Source organism: Panthera leo, chromosome A1 (genome assembly GCF_018350215.1).
Source record: "Panthera leo isolate Ple1 chromosome A1, P.leo_Ple1_pat1.1, whole genome shotgun sequence".
Taxonomy (NCBI): domain Eukaryota; kingdom Metazoa; phylum Chordata; class Mammalia; order Carnivora; family Felidae; genus Panthera; species Panthera leo.
In genome coordinates this window covers 196,156,586-196,180,751 of record NC_056679.1, presented here as the reverse complement: position 1 = coordinate 196,180,751, position 24,166 = coordinate 196,156,586, and the positions used below count along the sequence as shown (strand labels likewise).

The window sequence follows — 24,166 nt, the reverse complement described above, 5'->3', positions numbered from 1 at the left end:
TTTTTTTTTTTTTTGTCCAAAACATGTAGATTGGTTTTGCTGAGTGCTTTTTTTTCTTCTTTTCTTTTCTTTTCTTTTCTTTTTTTTTTTTTTTTTTTTTTGACGTACTTACTGCATATAAAGTCATGCAAAGAAAACAGTGCAGACAGTAGATGCTAGTGGATGTGCCAAGGCATTCCACATCAGAGTCAATCCCAGGGGAAGAGGGGAAGAGAAAGGAAAAAAAAGAGATTCGAACCCACGGCTGCAGGACGAGGCGTGAAGAGGAGAAATTCCAGTGCTCTGCTTGGACCAGCAGATACAGAGGGGAGAGGCAATGGAGACACATGCTCGTGAACCCCCAAAGACTGGGGGAGGGGCTGAGAGGGCACATAGATGCGGTGCAATGAAATCCGGGGAAGCTGGGAAGCGTCGTAGTAGGAACCTCAGTTTGGGAGGCAAGAAAAAAAAAGAAAAAAAAAAAGATAATTTCCGTCTTGACAACCTCCCCCCGCCCCCCCCCCACCCCCCACCGGCTCTCTCTGCCCTGATTTGCTATTTCTTAGCTCTAACATCTGGTGTTTCTACAGTCCTGAAAAGGAACCTTAGGACCAAAATGTCAATGAGCCCCTCTTCCCCCTACCTCCCGCACCCTTCCATCCCCGGGGACTGAGTCCACCTCGACCCCAGATAACCACGGGTGACAAAGTCCATCTCAGAGATGACATTAAAAAAGAAGAAGAAGAAGAAAGAAAGAAAGAAAGAGACCTAGAACAGAAAAAAAACTACCCCTCATCCCTCTTCCCACGTCCCTTCCCAACCCAACCTGACCTTCCCCACAATAATTTGAGAGGTTTAGTTATCACATAGATATCCAGGAACGCAAAATCCATTTAGGAAACACACAGAAGTTTGGCTATAAAAAGGCATGCGGTCCAAGTAGAAGTGATACCTAAATGTTGCCTTCTTTGCCCCCAAAAAGCAATCAGATTCTCTCCCTCAGATGTGACGGAGCTGGAATTCTCCAGGGCTGATGGAAGGGGTGGAATGGGAGTTACTGTTGGAGGTGAACATCAGCCGGAGGAGAAGAGTGAGGGCACCCTGAGACGGTTGTGCTCCACACGCTGAGGGGAAGGGTCCGCAGGGACAGGAGGAGGGGACAGGATGGGAGAAGAGCTAGGGAGGCAGTGTCAGGTGGGGACTCCTGGTGTCTGCTCCTCTCTCACCCTCTCCCACAGGGGAGGCTGGCTCAGGGGTTGAGGGGGACCCTGGAAGGAGAGAGACAGCGAAAGGTGGGGGCAGATCCACATTCCTCCTGATTCTGTCCCTCTTTTTCCTCAGCCCCTGGGGGACACACAGCTGGGCATTCTGGCCTATAGCCAAGGCAAGAGCAGGCTAGCGACAGCCAGGAGCGGGGGTGGGGGGGGGGTCCTCGGAGCCAGCACCCAGAGCACCCAGGGCACCCAGGCCTGAGGAAGCCTCGCCCTGGCAGGAGAGTGACAGGTGGTGGCAGGGAGATGTGGCTATTTGCTCTGAAGTCGTGATAACTTTTGTGGACAGACAGGTTTTCTTGATGCAGGTGTGGCGGTGGTGGTGATGGTGATGGTGGTGGGATGGGGTGACGCGATTGGGGGAATTCCAGCCAAATCCAAGTGGGAGAACCAGCAGCCACATTCCGTGAACGAAGAGAACATCTCTGCGGTACAGGGCCCCCGGCCCGGTCCTTCAACTGTAAGAAATGGTATGTCTGTGGGTAATGGCGGTTGCTCCCGAGGGCGTCATGCTTTCCTTGGGCAACCACCCCTCCCCCGTCCTTAGATGGAGTCGGAGCTGCTTCTGTGGGCCCCACCCAGCACCCTACCTGGCCCCCCCTCCCCCACCGGGGACCTGCAGGCCAGTCTCCTCCCTGTGGTCCTCCAGCCCCCACCCCATGGCCTTCCAGTGCCCAAGTGCCCCAACATGTCCCCCTCCAGACTGACACCACCCTGTTCCTTTAGATCGCCCTAGATGACAGATGGCAGGAAGGAGAGGCTCTTACTGGGGCAGGACGGAGGGCGCCCCAGATCTGTGGAAGTGGACGATCTGCCATTTGCCATCCCGGCGGTGCCAGACACGGGTCTCCTCCGACTGGGCCGTGCGGGGGATGCCACCCGCATCCAGGTACTGCGTGATGCGGATGTAGGCGATGCAGGCCGACTCGTCACCCATCAGATGGATGTGGGGGTTCAGGATGGTGGTGTGCACGGGCTTGCTGTTCCGAGACCACACTGGAGGTGGGGATGGGGGGGGGGCACAGGAGATGCACTTGGGGGCCTTCTTCACGTCCTTCATTTGCCCATCTCCCAGCGACCCTCTCAGCAGAGGCACTCCCCGCCCCCTGCTTCATTTCCACAGGAGGGGTGTCTGTGACAGGGCTCAGCTAGGTGTCAAGGCAGACCTTCTAGATGACTAGATCAGATCCCAGCTTAGAGACAATGGATTTCAGGCATGCCAGTTCTTAAAACACAGGGGAATGGGATTTTAGAATCACAGTATCTCAGACACACAGAAGTATAGGACTATGATGGTAGAATCAGATGAACTTAGACCAGGGTCTCAAACCCAGATTCCCTACGGGGGCCAGGCGTGTACATAAACGAGGCTGGTGAGCTGGGTGTAAAATGCTAAGTGACAACAGACCCTTTGCCTCGGAGTCAGGGAGCCATAGGAATGGGGGAGACTGGTGACCTACAGAGGGCGCCCTGTACACAGCTTCCCTGGTGGCTGATATGCGAGTACAGCTGACCCTGGAATAATGAGGGGGCGCAGGTTAGGGCACCCACCCTCTGCACAGTTGAAAATCCACATATACCTTTTGACTCCCCTGAAACTTAACTACTAATAACGGTCCGTTGACTGGAAGCCTTACTGATAACACCAACAGTCGATTAACCCATCTTTTGTATGTTATTTGTATTATGAGCTATATTCTTAAAGTAAGCTAAGGGAAATAAAATGTTATTCCTTAATAGGGAAAGGGAAATACATTTACTGCACTGTGCTGTATTTATTGGGAAAAATGCACGTATAAGTGGACCGGCACAGTTCAAACCCCTGTTGCTCAAGGGTCAGCTATAAGTAGAACCCACATTGCCACATCTTCTGAGTTTTCAAGAGAATCCAGAAATCTGGATGTTTATGTGAAAATGCTTCATTTTTTATTATTGGTATTTAACTCAAATTTAAAACATGCGAGCCCCATGAAACATATGTACAGTCCAGATGGCCCGTGGACCCCTCAGTTGCTATCCCTACTGGCAACAGAAAGAATTATGGAAACCTGGGTAATACTGAAACTGCAGAATCTTAGGATCTTGAATTGAAAGGATAGAATTAGGGGTCATGGGGTGAGGTCGTGGAGTTCTCCAGAGTTAGGTGGAAATACATAACTCTTATGATCAGGACAGAACTGACAAGGTACTTGAAACCAGCTTTCTCTATGCAAAATATGAGTTACTATTGTTATTATTAGTAGTAGTAGGATTAATTATTTTGGTTCTTGGAACTCTCCATTTTTTTAGCGAGATAGAAAACAAAAGCACAGCAAGACAATGACCCAGGGAGGGGCTGGACAGGGGTCACCAGGGTCCCAGGCTTTAGAGGAACCTTCATGCCTTCTCTTGGTGTAGCCCAAATGTAGGTCCAAATCCCATAGAGAGCTGACTTAAAATATACACTGCCCATCTCTTCCCTTAGAGATGACAATTCAAAAATCTATACTATTAAAAAGCCCCCTTCCCCTCCCCACCCTTTGATTCTGAAGCCCAGCCTGGTTTGTGAACCACTGATTTCCTAGAAAACATAAAATGTCTTTTTTTTTTTTTTCCAGGACTACTGGAAGCATCCCTAATATTATAATCCCACTATACCCAGGCTTTGCCTACAGAACTCCAAATCACTGAGTCTTACATACGTAGACTACACTAACAGACTGTTGCAATGTGGGGCTCTCAGAGAGAATGTAGAGCGTTTGCATTATAGGCTTGGGAGAGACTTCAGAGGTCAAAGGTCACCCAGTGGCCTTCCTACCAAATGCAAGGAGGCCTCAGCAAGTATCCTTGACAGCAATCAGGGCTGGAGGCACTCCAGACCGTCTAGTTCAATGCGTCCATTTTAGCACATCTGGAAGCTGAGGTCCAGAGAAGCAATCTGACTTGTCCCAAGCTGGGCCACTTCCTGAAGGAAATGCAGTAGGACCTAGAAGAAGTCAGTCTCCAGACGGGACTGAATTAGGACAATCTAGAACCGTCTCAGAAGGGACAGACAAGCTCAGCATTGTTGAGGGCACTGCGCCTTGTTGTTGTTGGCAAGGGCTGGGGTTCTGGGGGATGTTTGTAAAGAAATGACCACCCTAATTTGGTGTCTCTGACTAGACCGGAGCCTTCTAACATCCACCCTTGTGGGCAGCGTGGGAGAAAGGGCCAGGTCCTCCAGCACCAGCAGGGAAAAACAGGCTGGATGGTGAGACTTGGCCTGGGGTGGGCCGTTACTCCGGGTCTTGCTCTCATGGGCCCTTCGGCGTTCAAACCTGCAGTCCAGGGGGCCGGTGCTGTGATGGGTCCCCCTGCCCGGACGCAGGCCAACAACTAGGTCAGCCTTCTCTTTGTATTTATTTTCCTTTTCCCACCCCTGAGCCTTTAGAGCCAGCTCAGCCTGGTTTCTGCTCTACTGGCTGGGGACTGGGGAGTCCACTCTGGGGAACCAGTGCCCCCAGAGGACAGGCCTGTATAGAGGTGGCCATGGTGATCAGCGAGGGAGCTCCAGGGAGATGGGGACACTTGGGGTCCAGCCACCTCTCTTCACATGAGAATTTAACCTCCATTGCTAGCCTTGGAACATCAGAGTTTGATTAATCAAGGGAAAATGCAACTTCCTTCTCCGCAGCTTTTTGGGGGTGCTCTTGAGCCCCTAGATTGGGTGCAGGCAGGAGAGGAGTGTCCAGCTGGGGGCTGCTAACACATAGTTGAGAGGGGGTGACACAGGGCGGGAAAGGGAAGGAGTGAGTCAGGACTGGGTTCTGCTACTGACTTTCTGGGTTCCTTTGGATGAGTCATTTCCCCTCTCTGGGCCTCAGTTTTCCCTTCTGGGTGTTATAGAGTTGGACTAGATCCTTTTTCAGTCACTTAAATGCCCCCTTTGTTTTAGCCACCTACAAGTGCCACTATACTGACTTCATTACAATCCTTCCTTAAATCAATACACTTTATCAATTTATGTCAATTTATTATAAAAGAAAACTTTCTGGCACAATCAGTAATGAACAACCAGTATCACAAATACAAGTTTAATCACGAGTCCAGTGTAAATGAAATAAAGTTATGTAATCCTAGCTCCGAGCTCTTGCCCGCAAAGGATCTGAGCCTGAGACCGTTCTCTCTTTGATGAAGAGATAAATTAGAAGGTTGGAGAGATGTTTAAGACCAGCACCCAGCTGAGCCTTTCCCCCTGATGAAACCAGACGTATTGAAAGAGAATTTAGAAAGGGACCAACTTTCTCACTGTGTGAACCAATGTTGTTTCAAGTGATGCCCACGTGCACCGGAAATCATCTTGGGTAGCCTCAGTGGTATATGCCTTCCCTTTGGGGTACCCTGGATATGCCACTTCTCAGGTCCTGAGCTAGATGATTCTAACCTGCATGTGCTTTGGTTCGTCCCTGTCTGACCCCTGGCCAAGATGAGACATGGACACAGGCAGAAAGCGCCCTCGGTCAGGCCCAGCCTCAGCCCCCTGACGGCCCCTGGTTGCAAAGCTGCCAGGGTCTCTCCTGCAGAGGAGAGGCCCAGTAAGGACAGACATGCGGACAGAGACCTAGACAAACAGGCAGGGGCACAGCAGTGTGAGCTCGGGTCCCCTCCTCTTCCCTGGACTGCCCACCCACAGGCATTAACAGCCCATGAGCCGGCTTGTGACCAGTTGGACAGCTGGGGTGGCCCCAGGCGTCTAGATGGCTGTAACTTGGGTACATGCTCCGGCAAGAAGGCTCCCATATCTGTAAAATGGGAACAAAGGTCCTCCCCCAGCCCTCCCAGGGTCAGGGGCAGAAGAGGCCTGGGAGTGCTTGTCACACTTGTCCCAGGTCCCCGTCCTCAGCCACCGGAGGGACAGCCGGCAGTCGGATGGGCCCAGGTTATGAGAGGGAACCAAGGTGGTACCAACCCCTGTCCACACAGGATCTTCCTCTTCGCTGGCTCCTGAGCTTCCCCGGGGGCCCTGCCTGTCACCCTGCTGTGCCATCCGGCAGGACATGGAACAGAGAGCAGACAACAGGCACCCCAGAGAGAAGGGATTGCTCACAGTTTTCAAAATAGAATCGATGGAAGTCCAGGCCCTCGACCAGGTTCCCCAGGGCCTCAGGTTCGAAGGCTGTCATCCCAGGGTCACACATCTTCCTAGGGGGAGGAAGTCAGAGGAAAGAGGAGTTGGGAGTAGCCTCTTGGAGCCACCCTCTAACTCCAGGGCCTGGACTGGAGGAGGGTGGGCCTGAGAAACCAGAGGGATGGAACCCACCTTACAGGATCAGTGACGTCAGCAGGTGGGACAGGGCTTGCAAACTGTGCTATGAGGCACCCACCACGATCCAGTGGTAGAACTGGGAGGCCAGGGTTCGACTCGGGTCCTGGCCCTGCCACTCACCGGTTATAAGATCCCCAGCAAGTGGCTAGTGGCCTAACATCACCCAGCAAGCATGCCATGAGTGGCCGTGAAGCGTCGTGCAGAGACCCCAGGCGGGGGCTGACTCAGCGACTCAGCCTGTGCGGGCCTCTCCAACCTGCATCTCCCCACCGAGGGCAGCAGAAGCCAGAGGGGCTTTTCCTGGTGGGGAGGACCTTTTCCTTCACACCAAAGTGACTTCTGCTCACCAAACAGGTACATCCCTGGAGGGGGTGCGTTTTGCTACTTTAAAAATGGCCTTTTTGCCCTCAGCGAGAGCCGCAGTTTCCTCTTCTGTAACATGAGGAAAATAGCATTCCGTCAGGTTTTTCATGCCTGGGAGGGAGGCGCACAGGGCAAGGTGAGGAGGCCCTCTGCTGTGTGTTTTCAGCTCAGAGCTCCCTTCCAGGTCTCAGCCTTCTGGGGAAACCTGACATCCAGGTTGAGGAAGGAAAAAGGCCATCTCCCCCACCCCACCCCCACCCCCAGGTCTCTAGGATCTGTGGAACGACACAGACCCCTGTGACAATGACGGTGAAGCCAGGGACAGGAAGTACCTCAGCACAAGCAAAGATTCCAACCCTGGGGAGGAACCGGAGACACTGGTGGATGGGTATCAGGCCCGGCATCATCTGAGCTGGACATTGGCTACTGGAAGCCACTGTCTCCCTGCTCTTCCCTGACTGTCCTGTCCATGTGACCCAGACAATGCACTTCTCCACTCAGCCCCTCAAATTCTCCAGGCGGACTAGCTGGAGGTTGGGGACTCTGCTCAGACCATAGGAGATGCTCGGGACCCTTCAGCTCCAGAATCCTCCAAGGCTGGGGGTCTGAGCTCTGAGTGTCTGGGAGACTGAGCACCCCCACTGGAGAAGCCCCTGCCTTTGAAGGGACTCAGGGACCACCTTCTCCAACTCCATTATACATCTAGAGACACTGAGGCTCAGTGAGTGAGTGTTACACAGGGCCAGACTCAGGGTACCACAGGCTCCAGGGGTCGTGGCAAGGGGTCAGAACCGGGAGTAGGCTACCGATGCCAGAGAAAGTAACATCACAGAGGTGAGAGCGGGTCCCCAGAAATGGCACTGGTGGGGGGCTGGGGTCCACAGAAGCCACCTCTCTTTCCCTCCCTCCTTGGGGACATCTTTCCAGAGAGACTCGACGACTCTTCCTGTGGCTGATTTAACATTTAGGGCTGGCCACAAGACGCATTCAACAGCGTGTTTCTGGGCTTTCATGCTTTACCCAGGTGCAAACGTGCATACACACCTGTGCACGGCCCTTATGCACACAGTCACAAACATGCAGTGTAGACAAGTGCACACACACGTGCATACGTGTGGCCTGTCTCACACCTGTCCCTTCCAGAGTCCTTGTTCATCCAGACATAACCAGGGGATTGCTGGGGCCTTGCCATCATCGGCTGCTGCCAACACCCTCCCACAATTACCACGTACCTGGCCTGCCAAACCTTTAGGGAGACAAACTTCAGCTCCTGGGCACAGTGGAAACCAGGAACCAGCTGCCCAGGAACCAAACCCCGGCTACGTTATTCCCCCTTCATCTGAACCCAACAGTCAAGGGTCATTCTGCCTCAGTTGGCAGCTTTTGCCCACCAAAAAGCATATGTGGGGTCTTGTCAACCCTGCCTGAGTGGTGGAGACTCCTCCCGCTCCTTGGGGTCGGCTAAGGGCCTGCTTCTGGGCCAGACCAGGGAGGGGCATATGGGTGACCACTAGGGGGCGCTCCAGCCCAGCCTTTGCACACAGCCGCCCCATGAAAGGCTGGTCCAGATGTGCAGGGGACAGTCTCAGACCACCTGTTTCATTTAATGTTAGTTTTGGACACTCTGCCTTATTCCCCCAGAGGATTTAAGGTTCTGTCTTGAGGTTCTTTTGGTCACCCCTGCTCCCCGGAGGACATACCCTACCCTGCCCTCCTGAGGTCAGGTCCATTGCAGCAGGTCTGAAGAGCGGCCCGGCCCGCCTCCCTCCCCTCCTTCCCCACTCATCTCCTGAGGAGACCCATGCTGTGGTGGAGACCACCCTCTGTTTCCTTGGAGAAGCAAAGGGGTTTGGTTGGAGCCCCTCCTGAGGAACAAGATAGGAGGAGGAGGAGGAGAGGGAGGACCAAAATACAGAGAAGTACTATGAACAGAAAGCTTCACTAAAGCATAAAGTCTAAATGCAAAACAGCATATGAGCTCAGTCTGACTCACAGCTCACGCAGAGGGAGTGATTGAGGGTCAGAGACCGGGACCCCCAACGTTAGCCATCAGCACCCCCTCCCCCTGAACAACCATCTGGACATGACATGCAGAATGGGCTCAGCCAACTCACGTGTAGGACTCAAAATCTCCATTGCTTATGGCTTCGATCAGCTGCTCTGTCACTTTTATAATCTCCTGTTTCCGCACTGTAAGGCAGGAGGAGACACAGAGAAATGATAGTAATAGAAATAGTAATGAAGCACCTGGTACCATTTTCTGAGTCCCTATCATGTGCCAGATCCTGTGCTAGGACCTGAGGGCCTCTTGGAGACTGTCTTCATTTATATTCACGTTATCCCTGGGAGGTAGGTGTCATGACTCCCATTTCACAGAAGCAGAAACTGAGGCCCAGGAAAGTGGGGAAAAGGTGTGACAGTTCCCTCAACTGCAGAAGGCAAAGCCAGTGTCCCAGGTGGAAGCCTTTGTCTCAGTGAGGCATGCATGGCAGACATTCTGACATTAGGTCTCATTTGAACCCAGGTTGTCTCCAAAATACGCTCCCCGCCCCCATCGCCTTGCTTTGCCGCCTGAATCAAAACCAGGTCAACGGTGGGGCTGGACCTAGTAGCCATGAACCAGGGCCCTCCCACCCCGGGCCCAAACTGGGGCCCCCAAGGAAGGTCTTAGGGCTCTACTCCTCCCTCAGGTCTGGGTGAGCGTTTTGGTCTATTTGGGTGCCTGTAGGAATCAGGCACTGAGCTGTTCAGAACTTTCTAGGCCTTAACGAATCCCAGTTGCTGAGACCTGGCCTCCCCTGGCCACCCCTGAAACACTACAAATAATTGGTCTTTCTAGTACAGGTTTAGGCATCAGCTTTCTTATTAGATGTGTGCTGTTCCAAGCCCCGGTTTTCCCATCTGTGAAATGGAAACACCACCACCTCTCATCCCTTCAGTGCCAAACCCAGACTTGAGGGCCAGACAGACCTCATGGAAATGCCGGCGCAGGTCCTTACACGCTGTGTAACAAGGCCACAGGGTTGTTTCCTGGCCTGTCCGACGGAGACAACAGTGCCCCCCACCCCCAGTAACGAGGTAACGAGGTGGGATGAGGCGATGCGCACGAAGCCCCCGGGCCCACTGTAGGTACGCATTTTCAGCGCTTCCGTTTTCTGCCTTCTCCTACACAGGTTGCCACACCCACTTCTCACAGACACCCCGGGAGGTCAGCAAGGGCCAGTGCCCCCCATCTGATCCACAAGGACCCTGGGCCTCCGTGACAGAGGAAGCTGGAGCTGGGTGTCGTGGCTCCCAGCAGGGCTGTCTCACCAGAAGCCTCACATGGTTCCCTGGTGGCAGGCCGCCCCCCCCCCCCCAACCCCAGGCCCAAGCTTCACTCCAAACCCAGTCAGCTCTCCGGCCTACTGGAGCAGCCTCGGTGAGGTTCAAGGGCACACTGTCATTTCTCAGTCTGGGGCTGAAGGAGGGGACCACGCCTGGCTGAGGCCCTGTCCCTGCCCCTTTCCTCACCACCGCCCATGCAACCCAACCCCGTCTCACGCCAGGGAGCTCACCTCAGGCCCAGAGGACACAGGGTCCTACGACATCCAGGCTGAAAGAACCCCTGGAGACCAGGGACTCAGCCTCCTTATCAGACTTTTGGGGAAATGGAGGCCCAGTAAGGGGGGTGACTTGCCCGAGGACATAGAACATACTGGGTGCAGAATTTGGCTCCCAGCCCATGGCCTTTTCCACAGGACCCCCACACCCCACATGCTCCCTGACGTATCAGGCCCGTAAGCTCATCTATTTCCCAACTCAAATATGTGCTCCTCGGAAGCTGGGCCGTGGCTGCCCGTGTCGTACAGGATCCCTGGACCTGGATGGGACCCCTGGCCCCCCCAGGCACTCATCCCTGAACGAACGAGTGCATCAGGCACTGTGCTATGCGCTCTACCTGCAGAATCTCGAAGCCTCACAGCACAGCTTCACGTGGCCATCACTTCCACATCAGCGATGAGCAAACCGGAGGTGAGAGAGGTCGGCCAGTCTGCTGCAGTGGGCTGACTGCCCCAACCAGAGTCGTCATACTGTTCTCGGGGCAGGGGCCCTGTGCCCAGCACGGCTCTTGGCACACAGTGGGTGCTCCGTAGACATACTGGCGACTTTCTCCAATGTCAGTACCACAGTGAGGGGTTAATTCTTTATCTGCTGGCTCTGCTAAGATTTACCAGGGCTGGGAATGAGCCTGTCTTAGACCTTGAGCTCTGCCGGCTCCCTCTGGGGTCTTGCCTGGGGCGGGGGCAGAGGAGGCTTGAATGAATGAATCAGTGGGTGGACCCAACACCGGGGCCTGGGGCTGCTGTCTTCACCCTGTGTGCTAGAATTGCCCAAGTTGCCAGGTGGTCCCTGTCCCTAGGAGCCCAAGAGCCTGGCCTCCAGGTCGACTCTGCCCTCCTTCCTGGAGACAGAGGGTGGGAAGAAACCCATCCCTGCCAGGAGATGTCTCATTCCACTCCCACGCAGAATCAGGCTGACGATCCAGAGCGGGCCACGTGCTCCGGGCAGGCCATGGCACCTGTCCCACCTCCTAGCCTTTTCTGTACAGACCTTAAGATTCCTTCCAGCCTGACATTGCACGAGCCTGTGCTTAATTAACGCCCTGTCTCCTGTGGGCTGCCTCTCACTGCCATCTCAGGGAGGCTAGCGACGCGGTCAGGGGCATGGATTCTGGAGCCAGAGTCCCTGGGTTTGGATCCAGATTCTCTGCCACTTCATAACTGTGACCTTGAGCAAGGTGCTTCTGCGTGCCTCAGTTTCTCCGTACGTATAACGGAGCTACTGACACTACTTACCTCACAGGGTGGTTCCCAGGACCGAGTGAGTTAAGAATGTATCAGTAGGAATAACTAATACATAGATGGTTCTCACTAAGGACCAGCTACGGTTCCAAGCCCTTTATATCAACTCATGTATGTAAATAATGATGCATAATCTAAAGCGTTTAGAGCAGTGCCTGGCACTCCGTAAATAAGAGCTGTGATTATTGTCATCCGGAAATCTCTGAATTGGAAGTTTTCCCTGAGGACAGCCTCTGGTCTTCAGCCTGGGCAGGGATGTTTTCCAGAAGCCTGATACGTGATGGTTCCATCTGGGTTGGGATTTGGGGGTCTGCAGCCTGCTGCCCTGTTTGACATCTCCCTCTCTTTGCACCCACCTCCTCCTTCTTTTAAGTCAGAATCTCCCCCCCTGAAAGCCCCTTCTTATATTTCTCTTACCCTTTCTGCCTCCTGGGCCTCTGAAGTGTGCACCTGTTTCCCCAGACCCTCTGCCCTCCCCCTCTACTAGTCTTCTCTTTTTAGGGCTGAAAGCCTCTGGGTTGGGATTTGCAGGATCTGACGTAAGCTGGCCATCCACTCTTTGAGCATCCTTGAGCTATTTAAATGCCTCTCTGAGTGTGAGCACACAAACCTCAGTGTGGCTTGAATATTGCAGCATATCAGGTCTGGGGTAACACTCTCTATCCCCTCCCTAATTCTGGACACTATACGTCTCTTAATGCAGCCAGAGACTATGGCTAACTTGGCTCTGCCTCCAGCCACTCAGGACATCAAGTTTGCCAGCAGTGGAAGTCTAGTGAGCAGAAATCTCCCTAGTAGCTTCATCTCTGGGATGGGAAATCTGGGAGTCTGGTGCTTCTGAGATGTGGAGAAATTCATTCTGGTTTTGGGTTCCTTCCATGTCCTCAGCAGTCCTGTTGCTGCGTGAGAGATCCATTCAGCAGCTGCTCAGTAGCAATCTCTGGCATTTCTCACCTACCAGGTGTTCATTCATTCAATCCAGGAGTGCTCCCCTACAGATGGGAAAGCTGAGGCCCCAGAGAGGTTAAGGCACTCTCTCAAGGTCACACAGCATGCTGAGACAGAGATTGGATCAGCATTCCTGGCTGGTATTTCCCAGAATGTCTCTGCCCAGATTCTGAGGCAGCTCTTTGGGTTTGAGGAGGAAATTAATTTTTCATGGAGTTGACCAGGAGGAGGTAGGGAAGTGGGAAGGAGCCTGGCAGGGCCTCAATGCAGCTCAGAGGGTGAGAGGCCTGTGCATGAAGCCTGAGGTGCTCTGAAATATTAATGTCTCTTTCTTTGCTCAGGGGGAAATGTTCCCTAGAGGATGACATTTCTAATTAACTTTAATGTTAGGTCAGAATCTACCCCACCAGCTGCTATTCTCACTTAGTAAGAAGACTTAACAAATTAACACCAGAAAATGGTTTTTTTTTTTTGAAACTTTCTCTGAGGCCCGAAGAAGCTGGGGGAGGCGCAGGGCTCCTCTCTCCTGCCAGACATGGGGAGAAGCTTCTGGCTGAGCCAGTGTCTCTTCCATCAGACATGGACTTTTACATGTGGGAGACAGAGCAGGGGACGGGGTCCCAGTTCTGCCAGTAATAACCTGGATATACCCTTTCTCTCTGGGCCTCAGATTCCCCTCTACAAAAAGGGCGTAAGTGAACAAAAATTTAAGACTTCACAAATCTTCCCATCCTGGTCTCTAGAGGAGAGGATAATGGCTGCACATGTGGGGTCTCAGGGATGCCAGCCAGAACCATTACTCCATGTGGACAATGTCTTCGATGGGTCACATTTGACACTTATAATGCATACAAATTTTGCATTCTGTTCCAAACATTTCTCTGTCTGTTTAACATATAAATATTTGTCTCAAAATAATCATTGAGTAAAATCAATGCTCCAAGGAAATGTTATGTGGCCTCTTATCATTCAGCCCTAAGCTCCAGTTTGAAAATAAAGAAATTAGGGGCGCCTGGGTGGCTCAGGTTGTTAAGCATTGGACTTCAGCTCAGGTCATGAACTTGTGGTTTGTGAGTTCGAGCCCCATGTCGGGCTCTGTGCTGACAGCTCAGAGCCCAGAGCCTGCTTCAGATTCTGTGTCTCTCTCTCTCTCTCTGTTCCTCCCCTGCTTGTATTCTGTGTGTGTCTCTCTCTCTCAAAACTAAATAAGGAATAAAAAAAATTTTTTTAAGAAATTAAAATTTATTAAACAATAACTATATGCCAAATACTGTGTAACCACTTGATACACAGCCTCTCATTTCATCCCCACAGCAACCCGCTGAAATGGAGACTATCGTCATCATCTCTTTACTGAAGGAACCTGAGGCTCAGAGAGGTTGAGTTTGTTGTCCAAGGTCACCCAGAAAATGTACCGCAGTGAAGAAGCACGGAGCCAGTTTACATCCATGACCCCCCTCTGCTCTGAGACCAGCATTATGAGACCACAACGAGCCTTTTCAAAATCCCAGTGCCTCTTATCATTAAGACAGTGAACCTCTAATGTGGGGAAAGCCTTAGAAATGCCATGTCTTGTCCACCACAAACCTATGGAATCAGAATCCACAGGGGCAAGGGCTGGGAATGTGGTTAGAAAATCATACCTGAGGGACTTAGGGTGCAGACTTGACCCCAAAGGGAGCTTTTCTTCAAGATGATCCTTTTTTTTGGTAAGTTTTTATTTAGTTTTTGAGAGGGGGGGAGGAGAGTGCAGGCGAGTGGGGGGAGGGCAGGGAGAGAGATTCCCAAGCCGACTCTGCACTGTCAGTACTCGGGAGTCAGACTCGGGGCTCGATCTCACAAACCGTGAGATCGTGACCAGAGCCGAAATCAAGAGTGGGATGCTTAACATGCTGAGCCACCCAGGCGCCTCGAGGTAATCTATTTTTAAAGGGTGCCATCACGGAAGACTGGTTGGCTCTAGTCCCAGGCTGTGGTGATAGAGTGCCCCCATGCCCAGCTGGGAATGACCACCCAGGGACACACACAGGGTGGGGCTGGTCTCCCAAGGCATCCTGGCAGAGTCGGAAGGTAGCCATGGTGCTCTGTGGGTCACACTGACCTTAGAGGCGGAAATGCAAGGATACCAAAAAATCTGTTACATAGTAAACCACTCTTTCCCCTTCATTGTATTCTTTTAGAGGCAAATGTTTACACTGAGAAACGTCTACACAGATATAGCTGCAATCTCTCCAAGCCAACCGTGTTTTTCTAAATTACAGACACCCCCCAGGTGTCTCCACCATGAGCTGTGAGAACCCCCACCCACCGTGGCTGGTCTCCCTGTCCCGCGGGATGGCCGGGCGCAGGCAGCACAGCGGGACATCACGAACTCATCCGGGGATTTGGGGTCCCCAGAGAAGAAGTCGACACTCGTCCTTTCTGCTCCCACTCCAAGCATTCATGCCACACCTTTGAGCCATGGTTACGAGGCAGCATCCGGAGCCACGTTGCCCAGGTTCAAATCCTAATCCTACCCTTATGAGCTAGAGGACCTTGGGCCAATTTACTCGACCTCTATTTCCCAATCCATAGAAGGGGCTCAATCACAGCACCTGCTTCACAGGGGTGTTGTGAAGCGCAGGTAAATGTAAGGTGCGTGGAACAGGTCTAGCAAGTGCCCCACAAAAGGCAGCCACTGTTCCTGTTACTGTCCTTGCTATTTTCTCCCTTACTATCCAGTCCCAGTTATCTAGGTTCCTCCCCCTCATCCATCTGAAGGCTTTTGGGGACTGTTAGCCCCTGGCTACAGTAGGTCTTTCTCATACGCCTGTCAACTGAACTTTCTGAATTGTTGCTTCCCCTTCCTTTCCTATCATCGCTTCGTGTTTTTAAAATCAACTCACTTTTTATTGATTATTTAAAGTAAGCTTTATGCCCAATGTGGGGCTTGAACTCCTAGTTCTTTTTTTTTTTTTTTTAATTTTTTTTTTCAACGTTTTTTATTTATTTTTGGGACAGAGAGAGACAGAGCATGAACGGGGGAGGGACAGAGAGAGGGAGACACAGAATCGGAAACAGCCTCCAGGCTCCGAGCCATCAGCCCAGAGCCTGACGCGGGGCTGGAACTCACGGACCGCGAGATCATGACCTGGCTGAAGTCGGACGCTTAACCGACTGCGCCACCCAGGCGCCCCTCTTTTTTTTTTTTTTTTTATGAGCAATATAGACTTTATTTTTTCCAGATTTTGCACAGTGAATATCAGTTTTCTGCTCCTTTCAGTAGCATTTAAGAGTGACGTTTTAGGAGTTATTTTATGTGCTCAGGACTCCAAGTTCAAGAGTCAAGAGTCATATGCTCCACTGACTGAGCTGACCAGGTGCTCCTAAAATCAACTTTTTTTTTTTTGAGACAGAGAGAGAGAGAGATCAGGGAAGAGGGGCAGACAGAGAGAGAGAAAGAGAATCTTAAGCAAGCGCCATGCTCAACATGGAGCCCGACACGGGGCCCCATCCCATGACCCTGGGATTGTGATCTGAACCAAAATCAAGAGTCAGACGCTCAACCAACTGAGCCACTCAGGCGCCCCCAAATCAACTCATTTTTTAAAAATTCAAAAGAAAACGTCTACCAGTGTGATACATCTATGAGTTGGCTATGTTAATCCTTTCCCTAAAATGTACCAAACTACATACATGACCCCTACAACAGGAAAAGCCTATCTGCACGCCACCAGTGGACCAAGCACCTCATATGGGGAAACAGTGCCCCGCAGCGTGCCCAGTCTATGAGCGGCCACAGCCACGTTCTCTGTGGAGGAACAGGACGCACGTTGGTACTGGGGCCCTTCCAAGCCCGGGCTGTCAGTAAAGGGGGCCTGCTGGGAGGCCCAGGGCACCCAGACACTGGAGGCAAGGCCCCCCCTACCTTTGGTGTCTTCATCCTCAATGGTGGTATTGGTACTCTCTGAAGATTCCTGCCAAAGAGAACACGGGACACGGTGAGGCCTGCCTGGCAAGCGGGAAGACGCACGGCCAGTTTCAGGGCCGCCCCGGCTGCCTGATGCTGTGGCCCGGTTTCCGTAAGCCTCGCCGGCTCTGCCATCCAGATGCTGCACTGAAAACCCTGCCAGACCTCCAGGCCTAAGGAGGGGGAGGGCCCAGCTGAGCGGGTGGCTGGTGGCAGGGGGCGTGGATGAAGGGATGGTCGCAAGGAGAACCCTGGCCTTTCTGGAAGGGTTGGGAGGGCTCCCTGGCCCTGTCAGCTTGAGGGAGCCAAGAGGGGGTGTGGAAGAGCAGAAAAGGCATATGGTGGCCACAGAATGGGGAAGGAATACACACACTGGCAGGAGAGGAAGAGAGAGAGGCAGGGAGGCCCAGTGTGAGAGAGGCTGGGCCTCCGGGGGAGAAAAACCACACAACTGAGGGAGACAGCGATGGAGTCAGAAAAAGAGGGATGTGGGCCACCATGCCACCACTGGATCCCCTCGACAGAGGCAGGGGCTGGTGGCTCCTCTGCCACCGGCAGGCCCTGGGTAGCGTCGAAAAGCTCAAGAAGGGCCTCTCTGGCGCCCACTCCTTTGGCCAAACCGAGCCCCCCCTCGCCGCAACTGGCACAAACCAAGCCCTGAGACGAGTTCCAGAGCGGAGGGCGGGGAGAAGCGAGAAGCCAAGGGCTGGACGTGGGATGGGGTTCAAATCAACCTTCATACCTGAGGGGGCTCTCAGGTCTGCCGCCAGGCTGCTGGTCTGGGCCATGGAGTTGGAGGTGTCAACAGAAACACGCCAATGACACGCACACACAACACACATGTTGTCGCACGAGGCACACACGTACCAAGCACGCCCTGAGCACCCTCTCCCCGCCCCGGGTTCCCAGTGCAGCCCTGCAGGAGGGAGGCGGGAGCGAGGGTTTGAGGCCCAGCATTTACCGGCGTTTGGGAGACGGCAGACACTCACCATTAACTGAACGCTGGAACTGGACTTTCTTTTCTGGAAAAACAAGGAGAAGAGATGGGACAGGAAAAGACACAGCGTGAAAACGGCAGGGAAGCAGAAGAAACGGCAGGGAGCAGAGAAACAAAAGACAGGGGAGGTTTGGAAGGATGATGGGCCTCAGGGTCACCCTCTGTGGTCCCTCGCCAGCATGGCATTGGGGCATGAAGTCAGGGCCACCAGCAAGAGCTGCCCTAGTATGGCCAATCCTCTCTCAGCCTGAAGCTCTCGGGGCCTCGTGCACAACTGCCTGGGGCTCGCCATCCAATCGCAAGCTCCAGGCCGGGCCTCGCCTGGACCAGGGCTCCCCCTACACCAAGCTCTGACGGGGGAAACCAATCCTAGGGCTTGGATGCCAGTTGCCTAAGGCCTCCGGAAGCCAAAGCTCTTGCCGGACGAGAGGGCGCTCAGGTCTGGAGATGAGGCCCCATGTCTCCTCCTAGACTCCCCACGTGTGTGTCTACTGAAAGAACCCCACTCCCGGGTGGGTTGAGCGTCATAGTCACTTGGGAAACTTGTCGAGAATAAACATCACCAGGCCCCCTCAAGGAGTTTGATAACTGGGTGTGGGGCGGGGCCTGGGCATCTCCGTTTTAAACAGTATCACCAGGTGACTTCAAAGCAGGTCCCGGTGTGGAAACCAGTCCTTTAAGTAGCCTTTGAAATCCTGCTTCCCAGCGATTGGCCTGTTCAGCTCCTTTACGGCGACAGAGAAACTGAGGCACAGCCAGACGCATGGCTGAGCCCAGAATTTGAGTCTTTAGGTCCTGCCCTCCCTCCTACTCCAGTTTTTGGGGGATTTGTAGCCTCATTCCTATTATTGGCTGGGGAACCATGGGAAGGAGAGAAAGTTAGAGGACACGTGCGGATTGTCTTCTCCTTCGCTCACTCCTAAGCTAGGTGGTGCAAAGACTCACATTCAGGAGGGGCTGTAGGTCAAGACTGACACTAAAATTGGACAGATGGGAAGCTGGGGTCCAGAGACGAGCAGTGACCTGCCCGAGGTCTCTCAGCCAGCTGGTAGCAGAGGGGAGGCTGGAACCCCTGAATGCAGGCTTTCTCCTCTGTCCAGGTCTCCAGGCCCCACAGCCTGATGGCGCTGCAAAGGCCCGTCCTTCCTGGACGCGCTTACGTCTAAGAGGCCTGGAAGCTGTCCTCCTCGCTGTACTGTGAGCAGGGACAGACTTGAGATGCCCTCAGGTAGGCCTTTGTGGGGGCGGTGGGGGGCGGCGGAGGCACTGGCTATTCTCTGAGGATCCTTAGGTCTAAGTCTGCACTCTCTGACTTCAAGATCCAGGATCCTCTGAGGGCCAGGAGGAGCCTAAGATCCTGTGCTTTCCGTCCAGGGCCCCCAAAGATGTGGCAGAAGTGGCTCACTGGGCACTGCCCAGTGTAAAGTCTCACAGTCCCTGCATCTGCCCCAGCTCGATAGACTCCCACAGCCAGCAGCCCGCAGCCAGCCCCTCATCCCCTCTTCTAGCAGAAACCTGAGGAACGCAGGGCCCGGGGTTCCAGGCGGGACACGAGGAGGGAACACAGAGCAGAGACTGCGTCAGATTCGGACATACAGTGACAGGATGGGACATGGGGGAGAGGAATCACGATGGCACGGATGGGACACCAACAGGGGGCAGTGAGTGGGGCTGAGGGGTGGGAGCGGTCGGCCGCTCCTCATAGAAGCAGAGGCTTAGAGGTGGCTGGGAGGCGGGGGTGGAGGGCATCACTTCTGGCCAACAGAAAGGCTCGATTTCCCCGGATCACAAACGATGACGATGCTAATAATAACCCCGCACTGACCAGGGGCTTTCACCAAAAGCAGAGTCACATCTCCCAGAACCACGTGCAAAAGCGTGGTTCTAGGGTTAGCAAAGACGGCAGACGTAAAGTAGGGTCAAAATTAGCCTTGCAAAGCCCATCAAGTACAGTACGGTGTTATCTCTGTTCCCCAACCAGACCTTTTCCCATCCAGCGTTGGAAGCAATCACTGGGGCTTCAGCAAAGCCTCCGATGAAGTCGGTGGTTTCTTTAGGGACCAAGTGGTAAGAAGAATATGTACGTCCCCACTTGGGCGGAATGTGTGTTGTTCCAAGCAGCACACGGTATGACACCCCCCCCCCAGGGCCCACTCTGGTGTAGAGCCTCTCACTGGCCGCAGGAAACACCTACCATTCTCCCCTTGCACAGATGGCAGGACTGATGACCCAGATCGCCAAAGGAGGGCACGGTGGGGCCCATCAAACCAATGGTTCCTTGACTGGAGGTCCAGCATCACTCATAGTGAAACACATGACTGGACCCCCCAGAGCAACACATTGCAGGCTAGGCTCCCCAACTTCCAGGCAGGCCCCTGGTTAACTCTGGCTATTCCTGGCCTTTGGGTTTCTCTTCGTCCACACCAAAGCCACCTGAGAAGCCGCTCAGGGTCTGTCCTGCTGCTGCAAGAAGGAGTGGCTCTTTCTCCAGCTGGGCCCACCGGCACGCCTTGCGGTGACTAGCCAGAGTTCCGCCATGCTACGTGATGTCCTTGCCCCCAGATAGCCTCTGCCTCCTGGCCTGGGCTGGAGAGGAGCCAGAAGGGAGCTTCATCCCAAGACCCACTATGAGGGAGGACCTGACCTCACATCCAACGGCTCTGTGTCAGCCTTTGCCAGGGCCACACCCAAGAGCCAAGCAGACGGGGCAACCCTCCCTCCGCCCCTCCTCCTCCGCTGACTTCAGCCACAGCCCACCCGCACCTGTGACCTCTGCCCTATGTCCTTCAAGTATGATTTTTTTCCCGGGGACCCCAGCACCCCCGGTGTCTACCCACTAGGGCCAAGAGGACCCCGGCTGCTCCAAACTGGGCCACCTTCATACTGTACCTCCCCCCATTACCCTTTCCATTTGGAGGAGGGAGAGCGTTTGACTCATGCATGACCCAAAACAGCCAGGCAGCCAGAACTCAATTCTGGATTCCATCCTAGGATTTGGGATAGATGTGTGTTAACTTTATAAATTGGGTTGGCTTTAGAGGTGTGTTTCCAAAGACTTCCTTGATCAAACTTTGTTTTCAAGGGAAATCTTACTTGCAAGTCCAATCTAGAAAACAGAAAAGATAATACTGACTAGCATCTCATGAGCGAGGATCGCACGCCAGTGCCCCTGCTGAATCCTCAGGATACGCTGGTTTGTTTCATCTTCACAAACAGCCCCGGGAGGTGGGAATCCCTTTTACTCCCATTGCCCAGATGAGGAAACACAGGCTCAAGGGATTGAAATAACCAGCTGAGGTCTCTAGCTGCTAAGTCCTCCCTGGCTCCCTTAACCACTGCGATGTCTGTTACATGGAGCTTTTTGGCTGAAGTGGGTGTGAGAAGCCGAGAATCTTCTCTGCTCAGCCTCCCCCTTTCTATCCCGTGCTCCCTGCTGCTAGGGATGCCTCCCCAGAACCTTCAGGCTCCAAGAAGTTCAGTTTGAAAACTACTGACTTGGCTGATAACCAACTAATTATGTATTCCTCACGTACCCAAGATGAGAAGGAAAAATGATCAGATAGGGTTTTGTTGGCTTTTTTTTTTTTTACTCTTCTGTTTTTAAAGCTTATATCTTAGAAATGATGGAGTCCACATGCCCCCCCCCCCCACACAACCCATTGCACATTGCACTTATGAGGAAAACTTAGCCCCCAGAGGACTAAGGGCAGAGAGGAGGCCCAGATCCTGGCCTCAGCCAGCCAGCCCAGATATCCTCCCATGCAACCCATAAACCAAACAAAAGCCAGTGGCCTGAGACCATAAATGCCACTACAATGAAGCCATGAAGCCACCAGCCCACCTGGATGGCTGTGTTTGGACAGCATCCCACACCTTCCAGCATCCTGGGCACAGCCCAGCCCTGGGGTCCTGGCCAGGCAGGGCTCTGAGCCCAGAAAAAGGCAGGGTCTCAAGAGAGGAGAGCCCACAAGGCAAGCCAGTGGCAGGGGAGGAGGGGGCCGGAGAGGGAGGGGGGCCAGGCCCCAGAAAGCAGAGGGAGAAGAGAGAGGAGGGAAGGAGGGGTCAGCAGGGTGTGGGCGGAAGTAGCTCGGGCAGGGCATCGGGGGTGGGGACAGAGGGCAGGCCTGGGTCATGGGGAGGAGGAGATTCTTGGCCTTGAGCCGGCAGGCCTTGACAGGGTGGGTGCCTCTGTCAGATGATTGGCTCTCCAACCTCCATGGACTTCGTGGGTGGGACTGGGGTGCACACTGGGTCAGGGGCCCATTCCAGCCAGCCCACACTCGGGGAGGAGGAGGTCACCCCTCATGATCAGCTCTGTCTCTTCTTTGTACCCTCTCACTTTCCAGTCTTCCCATCCCAGAGAACCACAGGTATCTTCAGACCTGCCCCTTTCCTTGCGCCCGCCCCAACTCCCCTGGCCACCTGCCTCTCCCACCTACTTTCAACCCTCCCCCTTCCCCTCCCACCAGCCCCCCCCTCCCCCACCAATCCTGGGGACAGCCCGGCCGCACGAGTGACCACATCTGCCCACAACACCTTCAGCAAGGCCTGGGTCTCGCCCCAGCCCTGAAAGGCAGGCCCTGTTGGTGGAAACGCTGCCTGACGCTGGCCCTGCCGGGCTCCCGGGGGCTTACCTTCACACCATCATTCTTCTTGTTTCCTCCGCTCTTCCCTCCTGCGGAGGAGAAAAAGTAGAGGGTTACCAACACCAGGCAGGGCACCAAGGCCCACAGGGTAAGGAACAGCAGCATCCGCGGGCAGGCGGAGGGCACAGAGCCGGCTCAGTGATCCGGGGGACACCTCCTCCTTCTGCTCCTCCTTCCTTCTTGGGGCCTGGACTGCCGGTGGCCCCCTAGGTGGGCCTGGGCTCCCCCGCTCTCAGCAATCTTGAGTGTGACCCTCTGGCCCCATGGGTTGTAAGAGGTGATCAATGTGTCCCAGGCCCGTGGGGTTGCTGTTTCAGCCCAGGGATTCCCTCTGGATCCCAGTCACCACCCGTGCTGCTGGTGGCCAACCCAGAGGCCTGGCTGCCTGGCCCGGGGCTGGACGCTCCCTCCCCACCCTGGCCCACTCTAATTTTAGCCCCATGCTGCTGCAGAGGTCATGTGTCAGCCCTGCCTACTCACTCCGGACAGCTGCGAGCGTCGTTTTGCCGGTGATGAGAAGCAGATGCCCCGCTCTGGGGCCCATCCCTGCCAGAGCACCCACCCCTACAGAGGCCTCCCTACCCCTAAATTCCAGAGCCCCATGCTCGGGCTGGCCGTGTCCCTGGTGCTGGGAAAAGCAGAGCAGCGGTTCTCAGGGAGGCCCCTCCTCTTGTTGTTCCTCTTTCCTCCTTCCCTGCCTCCTGGACAGAGCCCCTGGAGAGGGCAGCAGCCAGGAATCGGCAGGAATGCCCAGCCCTGCCCAGCCCGGCATCTGGCCGCTTCAGGCTTCAAACAAATGCCTTAAGTTACGTGAGACAGGATAACTATAGAGTGCTTAGCACAGCACTTGACCTCGATGCAGTAGATGGTCGGTAAATGGTAGCCACTGTAAGTCCTTCTCCCGGACGCTGGGAAATGGGGAGCCTGGGAAAAGGGGCGGCATGGGACATGGACGCCCCAGAGGCTCAGAATGACAGGTTCATGCTAGCCCAGCTTCCCAGTCCTTCTCACATCTCTACCTGTGACCCCTTCCAGGCAAGTCTCCCTCTTAGAAAGTAAATGCAGGGGTGGGTGCCTCTGGATCCCAAAGCTGGGAGGAATGAGCTTCCTGGGCTGGACTGGGGTGTACAGAAGAACAGGGGGAGTAGTTGCCCCTCCAGCTTCAAGGGGGCGCTCTCAGCTCCAGCCCACAACCGCAGGACTGTGGGTCCCATGAGGTCACATGTTCTGATCTTCAAGAGAAGACAGAAATCTGAGTTTTTCTATGAAATCGTCTACTTTTTAAGTGCTGGGAACTCTTTTCAAAAACACCACTGTTTTAAAACACCACTGGTCCCATAAGCCCATCAAGAGATGGGAACTGACCCACGGGCACCATCTGGACTAGAGTTTCTAGGGGCCCTTCAGATGTTAAAAAAAGACTCTGACTGTCTGGGTGGCTCATCTTTCAATTTAAGGAGCTGCAGGATCCTTGTCTGAGGAGAGAGTGGGAAGGCAGTTAAATGTGGTGGGGCAAGCCCAAATGTGAAATTCCAGAGTTTTCCCACCCGTGGGTCTCATTCTCCCGGCTGATTCAATGGGCAGATAGACTCTCTGGGAAGCCAGAGCCATAGCTTCCCAGAGCCGACCCCTTGCTGTGGAGCCGGCCACGTGTCCACAGCAGCCCTCTCCGACTGGCCCAGCCCCAACCAGAGGGCCCCTCGGGTGAGCTTTGCTATATCTGCTCAGCTGCCCCGTCAGCTGTCCGGGCTCCCCAGAGAGAAGCCTCTGGCAGGCATTGACCTGGGTTCTCTCCCATGCGCCAAGGGGAGCTTCTTGCTAAGCCCTGATGCAAATCCCTTCCTTTTCTCTTTGGGGCCACATGCCACAGGTCGTTGGGTACTCC

The 24,166-nt window shown here is 54.1% G+C and overlaps 1 protein-coding gene across 1 annotated transcript in view; it reads right to left on the bottom strand.

Moving 5' to 3' along the window:
* Positions 1-1,523: 1,523 nt before the first annotated feature.
* Positions 1,524-24,166, bottom strand: part of CAMK2A (calcium/calmodulin dependent protein kinase II alpha) — a 60,168-nt gene continuing 37,525 nt past the window's right edge. The window contains exons 13-19 of the mRNA XM_042949304.1: positions 22,270-22,310; positions 17,628-17,660; positions 16,597-16,645; positions 9,012-9,087; positions 6,316-6,410; positions 2,018-2,246; positions 1,524-1,708 (exon numbers count right to left, since the gene is read on the bottom strand). Coding sequence (XP_042805238.1) covers positions 1,705-1,708; positions 2,018-2,246; positions 6,316-6,410; positions 9,012-9,087; positions 16,597-16,645; positions 17,628-17,660; positions 22,270-22,310 — 527 coding nt within the window. The 3' untranslated portion in view covers positions 1,524-1,704. The remainder of the gene's footprint in view (positions 1,709-2,017; positions 2,247-6,315; positions 6,411-9,011; positions 9,088-16,596; positions 16,646-17,627; positions 17,661-22,269; positions 22,311-24,166) is intronic.